Consider the following 9043-nt stretch of genomic DNA (forward strand, 5'->3'; position numbering starts at 1 on the left):
CCTTCTGGAAACAGCACTGACTCGGGGAAGCCTGAGGTTCATCTGGTAAAGCTAAGCCTTAGGTTTATACTGGTCAACCTAGGCCTAAGGTTTGTTCTGGTAAAGGTAAGACTATAAGGTTTTCACTAGTCAACCTAGACCTAAAGTTTTCGCTGGTGAACCAAAGCTTAAAGTTTACACTGGTAAATCTAGGCCAAAGCTTTTCATTGGTAAACCTGGGCCTTAAGCTTTCACTGGTGAACCTAAGCCTAAAGTTTATTCTGGTAAACCTGAGCCTAAGCTTTTCACTGGTAAATCTGGTCCAAAGCTTTTCATTGGTAAACCTAAGCCTAAAAGTTTATTCTGGTAAACCTAAGCCTAAAGTTTATTCTGGTAAATCTAAGTCTAAAGCTTATCCTGGTAAACCTAGTCCTAGGTTTACTCAAGTAATGCCCAACACCGCTAGTGCCCATTGGTCTAATTCACTGACATCTCCTCCTTCTTTCCTTACAGAGAAGATGGCGACTTCCAGAGAAGCATAGCCACAGAATCCAAGCACTGCCATTGTCCGCCATGACTTCCCTAGCAGTTACCACTTTACAGACGTTCCTAACTTTGGTGCCCAATGCCCTGATGCCCCGAAGCCTGTTCGGCATCTCGAGGAAAGATGACGACGAAGATTCCAGGTCTAATTCTCTCGAAGACGTCCTTGAGAAGGTGGTGTTCGACACTAGGAATGACACTGATTGTGAGTATGGTGATGCTGACTCGACAAAATTTCAGCCATGTCATAATAGTATGTATGTATGGCCATAATTTTATTCTTACAGGTGGAGGTAATACGTCTTGGTTTTCAAATTTTCATGATATATCTCTATTTATTTCCATTTATCATCCAAGTCTTTAGGGGTAAGAATGCTAGACCCATGCCCTTGCATTGACCCCAGATGAAAGTCTCCATCAAGCAGACAAATGTACCCTGAATGAGTTATATACATTACTAAAACCTGCATTTAATAAAAAATCTTAGAAATCTCTTTGGATCCTTAACTAACGTAACAGTAACAGAGAAACTTCTGTTATTCCAATACCCCTTTTTAGCTAGAAATGTTTAAACTTGGCAGCTCTTAATATTGCGGTATCTTCTTCTTCTTCTTCTCCAGCGTTGACGACGAGATGCTACGGCATCTACGGCTGCTTCAGCATCGACCAGCCGTACTTTTCCATGGCGCGGCCCATCAATGTTTTCCCTCTCCCTGTGCAGGCCATCATGCCCAAGTTCTGCCTCTATACCCGGGATTATCCTGACGTGTGCCAGGTAGAGTAAAGGGTTAATTTCGTACGACCATTCTTATTGGTATTTTAAATAGATTAAAAGCCTGATTTAGACTGCTATTAGTAAGCAAAAGTAGTCTCTTGATCAAATTCACTACATATTCTTTTGGGTAATTGACGTCTACTTCCTTATTTCTTGCTTTTGGCTGTTAAATTTTCCACTGAAAGCCTTGAAATACTATGGAAATAAATGAAGAAATTCTCAGTTCTAAGAGGGATTCAATACCCTGCCGCTGGTTCTTCATTTTTTTCAATGATTTATAGAGTCATTCAGTAAAAAAATCACAAATATATGGAAATAGAGAAGTTTAAGAGGCCATGGAAGCTATTGCAAACAAAAAATAATTCTATCTATTTCACCGATTTCTTTCTCCCAAGAGATTACACGTCATGGACCCCAAGAGCATCGCCGTCTCCCACTTCAGGTTTGGGAAAGGAGTCAAATTTCTCACCCACGGTTACTTGGAGCACGGTGAGACAAGATGGCTGAAGGTGGGTTGGAATCGAGCTTTCCTTTTTAACGGTTTGAATCTTGGTAATCCGTCTGAAACCATTGCATGTGAAGGTGGGGTTTGAATTGAAAAAAATATTTTTTATCTGTTTGAATCTTGGTAATCCATCTGAAACCTTCATTTATTTGCTTATCAACATAAACAGATTTCATTCAAAATTCATTACATTAGTGATTAAGTCTATTCCAATGTTGTGAGATATTGTAAATCGTGCTTGACAGAAGAAGAATGCACCTGATCATAACTCTGGTTATTACTATTTACCAACTGCTCATTTACCCTGTGTGTCTGACTTCTCATTTGCATTTGAAGCCTCATGCCTAACAGTGAATGCACTTGCATTAGTTTCTGTCTAAGCAAAACTCATTTTTGTATGGTACAAATCACAGGGAAGGTGTTCCTAGTTGTAGTAGTATTAGTGGTAGTCTATGCAATGGTTTACTTATTATTGCAAAGTCATGAAGCTAAGCTTTAGCAATTTGTGATCTTATGCCTTAAGGGTTTAGCTAAGTTCTCTTGTGGGTATAAACTTGTTTTATTCTAGTTCGATAATCAAAAATGCTCATTTCTTTTCACTACAGAAATGCAATTTTTGTTTTATAATCCTGGCTGATGTTCGCCTTCCAATCACAGGCCAATAAAGATGAGATAAATATTAACCTAACCACTAAACATAGGATGTATATACTGACTTGATTCAATCTTGTTAACAGAAAATGGTGCAAGAATATCTGCTGTACGATGACCACAATGTTATTGTTCTCGACTGGCTCTCCGGCTCTGGGCCGCCTTACACTCAGACTGTTGCCAACATCAGATTGATCGGCGCCATTACAGGCCGGTTCATACTAGACCTGAGGGTAAGTCCTTGTGACATTTCAACACAAGCTAAGGATATAGATCATGTAGCCTCTGTCTATTATTGTGGGCAAGGATAGATGGGTGTAGACGTTTTGTTATAAGCCAATTCATAATTTCTGCTCTGCAGGACTTCTTTGGCGTGTCTCCCTCCAATGTGCATATCATAGGCCACAGTTTAGGGGCTCACTTGGCTGGATATACTGGAGAATACTTGAAGACGCAGGATGCCAAGCTTGGAAGAATCACAGGTGAATAACAAAAGGTCATAATATACTCAAGGATCCCTGTGTGTGTGTGTGTGTGAGTGTGTGTGTAATGTAAGCAGAGGGATCAGTTTCTTCTTCTTCTTCTTCTTCTTCTTCTTTTCTTCTTCTTCTTGTGCCTCTTATCTGTCAAAAAGCACACCTAAAGAATTCAAGTCTCTTGTATGATGGAAACAGGAAAGGCTGATGTTTGCATCAAACTGCCAAAAATATATATTCATTTGTACACATGACATTGACAATAAAGAATGTAGATTGATTTACACAGTCAGCAAATGGAATATTTGTGATTATGAAGAAGTGCAAGAGTTAGTGTCTTAGAATTTGACTTGTAAACTTGTTGCTACTGTATTCAGATAAATTCACTGCTCTCAGGCTTATATGAATTGTACGTTTAGGACCCAGTCACAGAACGAACGCTCACAGTGCTTAAAACCTGACACAGCACCACTGTACTACAGTTTTAATCACTTCTGTTACTTTAGTATTATCAGAATGTAGCTTCTAAATTCCTCCCCTTCAGGTCTTCGACCCAGCCGAGCCTTACTTCGAAGGGACTGACCCAGTCGTTCGCCTCGATCCTTCTGACGCAGACTTTGTTGATGTCATTCACACTGACGGTGGACCTATTATTACTGGAGGTTAGGTTATCCCCTAGTCACATAGGACACCAAGTGTAGACTGTATTTATTCCTCTTGATTTGCTCCTGACAAGTTGTTAACCCATTATTTTAGTTTAGTGACACTCTGCTTTAATCAGTTGTGTTAAGAATGCTGTAAAAATTTGTAAGTGTGACTTTGTTACCAATGTCCTTGATCTATGAGACTATGAAGTGAATCAAGACAGCATTTTGTGGAGTCAAACTCTCGTTTATAAACAGTTTCACCTCACGCAACTCACTGTTCCATTTTCATCTGTGCAGATTGACGCAATGCGACTATAAACACTTTATTTTTCCTTTTTTTAGGACTAGGTATGGCGTCCCCCGTCGGCCATTTTGATTTTTATCCCAACGGAGGAGTGAGAATGCCTGGCTGCGGTCACCATTTCATAGATTCTGTAGCCATGGAACAAGGAAACATCCCTTATGGTACGTCTTCCTACATTCATTAGCGTTTTTATTAATTGGTAATCATAAAACTTATAAATATGGTAACTTTGGTGTTGATGTGTTTGAATGTGACTGGGAACTGGGAGTTGTAGCTAATGGCGCTTTCACTGAACTGAGACCTATGGTGTTTCTGGGTAAGGTTCTGGGACCTTCCTTGTTATAGCCATTATATGTTTGTTGGCCTTTAAAAAAGATTGTTTGAGTCATGGTAGCTCAATGGTGTCATTTGCGACTTCCTACAGACACGAGTGCCGGAATTTCACAAAGGCCCTTTGCGTCACATGGCACTGAAATCTACAGCATTGATGATGATGCAGGCCTATGTATCTATATTAATTGGCAAAATATTTTGCCATTTGTTTCTCCATCATTAATAATAACTTTTTTTCAATTTTATTCTCCACCATTAATAAGAGACCTAATCCTTTTTTCCTGTCGTTTGCTGTATAGGCCTACGCCGCTTCATAGGATGCAACCACATACGATCCTACGAGTACTTCACGGAGTCCATCAACAGCGAATGCCCCTTCCTGTCCATCCAGTGCGCTTCCTGGGAGGCCTACTGGAAAGGATTCTGCTGGCAGTGCGGAGACGATTGGGCAAAGTGCAACCGCATGGGGGCGCATGCCGATTCCTACCTGAACTACACGGGACCTGGATCCGTCAACGCGAGAATGTACCTCATAACGGGAGCAGAGTCTCCCTTCTGCAGTAAGTGAACGGAGGTGGAAAGGTCATCCTTCGAAGGAGTTTTGTCCAAAGGTCTTTGAATGACCTTCTCTTGTTCAGGTCTGTCCTTGAGAGGTATAAAGAAATGTTTGCCACTGATACTAACTTCCCCATAAGGGTATAAATTAGGCCAATGATGCTTTTGTTTGTACGTTTATCTAAATCACACCTGCTATTTATTTTCTATAAAGATTATGAGAATCAACTTTTATAAAAGTGTTTGAGACCAGCAAAGTGTGCTTATGAAATGGCAAAATAGTTTAAATAAGAGGAATAACAGCTTTTTCTAAGCTACTAGCTAGAGTCTCTTTTGGGAGTTGACGTTAAACATCCACAGCAGATATCACTGTAACCAATGTTAGATGCCAGGAAGCTTGAGCAGCCAATCACAGTTGACTTCAGTGATATCAACTACATATATTTACTGTCAGCCCAAATGAAACAGACTATAAGACTATTTTTGGTAAAACTGAAGACTACTAATGGCGCCCTGGTTCCCGCCTGCTGCTGACCGGAATATTTACCGCCTTTTGTTTATGTTTTTTGGTGATGTTTTGCCTTTTGTTTACTTTATTTATATTTAGAATCTTTTGTTTATGTTTTTATGTTCAATCCCAAGGGACTGGTACCAAACATGGCTCCTATTTTGCAGTAGACCAATACGGTAATTTCCAAACTACAGGGACGCAGTAGTAGTCTTCAGCCTTATCCCATTTTCTATGAGTCTATTTTTCTGTACGAAGATCTTGACTTTGAATGACCACTACGTCCTAACAGCATTCCATCACCGCATCAGCGTCGCCATGTCCTACACGAGGGAGGCTCGACTCCACGGGGGCGACATCGGAATCTTCTTCGTTTCCCTCTTCGGAGAGCGGGGCATCGCGCACCGCCAGCAGCTGAACTTGGAGTATGTTGGAAGGAAGATAAAAGGAGCACTTAAGTTTAACTGATTCTAAGTAGATAGATCTATAGGTCTAATTAGGGATGAAGAATACATAATGAGCTGAGGATATAAAATATATAAAAGAGAAAATAAAGCACAGTGGAAATAAGAAGGATAGACCTATAGACCTACCAGCCTAGTTTTGGCAGGTTTTAACCATACTGAAGAGGGTATTGGTTGAATTATGCTTCTGTGTACCTTAGTTTTGTGTAGACAAGAGAACCAGTTACAAAGAATCCACAGTTTTGTGATGAGAAATAGACATTTTCGTACTATTTAGGAGCTTGCGGTATTTTTGTGCCCGCTCAGATTTGAATGAAGAATATACTTTAAAAAGTAAATTCACTATTTTCAGTCATTTTAGCTCTTGACACAGTCTTAAATTAGTTTAAATCATATAATAAATCAGCGTAACAATGGGTTATCCTTTGCAAACTTGCCTTATAGCTATTTCCTCATGAAATTATTTACAAAATGAGATTTAAAAATCGTTGCTCCCTAACTGCCTTTAGGCCTATATTTGGAACGTTTTCCCAGCGGAAAAACTGATCGAGACTGAATTAAGCTTTGGAATACAGATTAAGCAAAAATATTAACTTCCTATCCTACGACCTTTACAGAGAGATCTTCTTCGAGCCCGGAAACGTCTACACCTTCATGATTGGGACGCCAGACCTCGGAGAAATTAAATGGGCGCTCCTGGAGTGGACCTATGTAACGGCTCTCTACAATCCGCTCACCTGGAGGTTTCTCTCTCAACCTTCCGTTTACGTCAACCGGATTATCATTGACTCCATCGAGATGCAGCAAAGGTAATTAGTAAATAAAAACTCTTGAGAAACGATTTTGAAATTGAAACTTTAAAAGATTTTGTCTTTCTCAGAAATTTGACAAAAAAGAAGAAGAGATAGGTCTATATTTCAACTAAATCACGTTCTAATGTTTTGGGTTTTTAAAAGCACTTGTTAATGAGTTTTATTAAATAAGAAGATAACAAAATTAAAAACTATTCTAAAATATATTTATGAAAGACATTAGTTTTCATTCGTTCACATTCATTAGGGCTTTCCATTGTAGACTTAGACCCATAAGTGTGAAATACAATTTTGGAAATGACACTGGCTGGAGCGTCTTCTTCTTCTTCTTCTTCTTCTTCTTCTTCTTTCTTCTTCTTCTTAATCCCAACGTTTCTAGCAGATACGTCTTTCAATCTTTCTTCTTCCTCCTCCCTCCCCCACGAACGACCCCCAAGCAGATACGAGTTCTGCGGCCTAGACCAAGCCTTCAGATCCGGGACGCGGAGGAAGTTGGAGCCCCAGGAATCGTGCCCCGAGCAGGCCAGGCCCCCCGGAGCCTCGATCCTGGGAACGATCATCAACTTCGACGTCGAGGACACGATCAACAACAACATAGACGCCGTCAACAGCGGCCTGACGAGCCTGGGCAACGGGCAGCTGCTGAACAATCTGGCTTCTTCTGCCAATCAGGTGGCGAGAGAGATCATGGACGGTGCCCGCCGGAGGATGGGGCAGGAGAGGGTGAAATGGTGGATGACCAATAAGAAGATGAAGAACGGGTGGAAGGATAAGAGGTGGCCGGGGGTGAAAGGATAAGGATAAAGTCAGCTGGCTGTAAATATAAGCAGATGATATCACTGGAGCTCAACGGTGATTGGTGGAAGTTCTTATATCGACCAATCAGAGGCAAGATAAGATCTCGAGTGATATCAGCTGTGGATATTTCCCCTCGGCTCCATATAACAGACTACAGAGTGGTTTTAGCTTCATTTAAAGACACTAACTAAAGGGCACTATTTATTTATATCTGTGAGTTACATTTATCACCCAACAGAGAGAAGAAAAGGCGTAATGATTTTTTTTTAAAGAGTTTGTTTACATATTTATTTATTGACTTCACATCTATAAGGAAAATGTATTCATTTATTTATTTGTCCATACCCTACATCATATGCATCAGTAGTTTTACATCATCCCAATGTTTCATTCATGTATCTGTCTATCATATAGCTGTTCATGCATTACTTATTTATTATTAATACTATATATATATTATATATATATATATATATATATATATATATATATATATATATATATATATATATATATATATATATATATATACATTTTATATATATATATATATGTTATATATAAATATATATATACATTTATATATACATATATATATATATATATATTGTGTATGTGTATGTATGTATGTACATACGTATATATGTATAATGGCATTTCATAATCTAACTATACCAATAACTGCTTTCAGCATTAGTCATAATCTGAGGTATTTGTCAATGATTTGTTTCGTGTATTTATAAAAAAATTAACAATATAAAAAGTAAAAAAAAATCCCTGTATTTTCATTCTCACAGTTACATTTTTCATATAGAGAACAGGCCAATTTATTTTGGTTTTCGAATAATATGCCACATATTAGTCGAAGCTATTTCAGTTCTATTAGCACGCCATGCCAGTGCTTTATATTTCCTAATTACTAGTTGCTCAAGGCTGCCATATCATTCTCTGATTAACATAGGATTTTTTTGTTCCGTTTTTTTAATATTAAATGCCAGGCCCAGGTAGCACTCTTGACCTGAACGTAGGTACACTGCCTTATCTGAGTTTTAGCATTGGATAAAAGACATCTTAATTTTTTACGGGATTTAATAATGATTTTTATAATAAAAATCCAAAAAAAGGAAAATGCTGCCTCTAGTGAATCAAATAGGCAGATTTTGTAACCAAAAGTTTATACATAATGTACTTGAAAGAAAAGTTAAAATAAAACAACTCTGAATTTTTAGACAGCAATTAATAATGGTCTTTATGACAAAAATAAGAAAAAAGAAAAATGCGGACAGCTGTGAATCTATAGAATGCAGAACTATGACCAAAAGTTTGTACAAAACCTGACAGAAAAGTTATAAAAAGAAATATGAATTCGCCAATGGCATCTCTACCAGGTACGTATCAATATTAATATCATATAATATATTTACAGAGTAGGCTACATTACAATTTTAACTTGTTATTCTTAAAAGATGGAAACAGAGAAATACGAAGAACGCAAATCCCACTCGAAAGAAAAGTTGAAAAAAGAATATGAATTCGCCAACAGCGTCTCTGTAACACGTATAACCATCATCAAGATCCTATAATATATTAAAAAAGTACATTAACATTTTAATATGTTATTCTTAAAAGATGGAAATAGAGAAATACGAAGAAAAAGGCATATAATATATAAGCCCCGTTACGTCACAGGAAT

The 9043-nt window shown here is 38.3% G+C and overlaps 1 protein-coding gene across 2 annotated transcripts in view; it reads left to right on the forward strand.

Annotated features, from left to right (window-relative positions):
• Positions 1-7768, forward strand: part of LOC136854895 (pancreatic triacylglycerol lipase-like) — a 10738-nt gene extending 2970 nt beyond the window's left edge. Inside the window, exons 2-11 of one of the 2 annotated variants that reach the window (XM_067131423.1) lie at positions 493-727; positions 1143-1297; positions 1693-1806; positions 2540-2686; positions 2815-2935; positions 3919-4041; positions 4513-4773; positions 5569-5701; positions 6358-6549; positions 6990-7768. In XM_067131423.1, coding sequence (XP_066987524.1) covers positions 553-727; positions 1143-1297; positions 1693-1806; positions 2540-2686; positions 2815-2935; positions 3919-4041; positions 4513-4773; positions 5569-5701; positions 6358-6549; positions 6990-7350 — 1782 coding nt within the window. In that variant the 5' untranslated portion in view covers positions 493-552 and the 3' untranslated portion in view covers positions 7351-7768. The remainder of the gene's footprint in view (positions 1-492; positions 728-1142; positions 1298-1692; positions 1807-2539; positions 2687-2814; positions 2936-3918; positions 4042-4512; positions 4774-5568; positions 5702-6357; positions 6550-6989) is intronic. The other variant, XM_067131424.1, reaches the window with a different exon arrangement.
• The last annotated feature ends 1275 nt before the right edge of the window (positions 7769-9043 follow it).

The sequence above is a fragment of the Macrobrachium rosenbergii genome, chromosome 30 (assembly GCF_040412425.1).
Source record: "Macrobrachium rosenbergii isolate ZJJX-2024 chromosome 30, ASM4041242v1, whole genome shotgun sequence".
Classification (NCBI taxonomy): Eukaryota; Metazoa; Arthropoda; class Malacostraca; order Decapoda; family Palaemonidae; genus Macrobrachium; species Macrobrachium rosenbergii.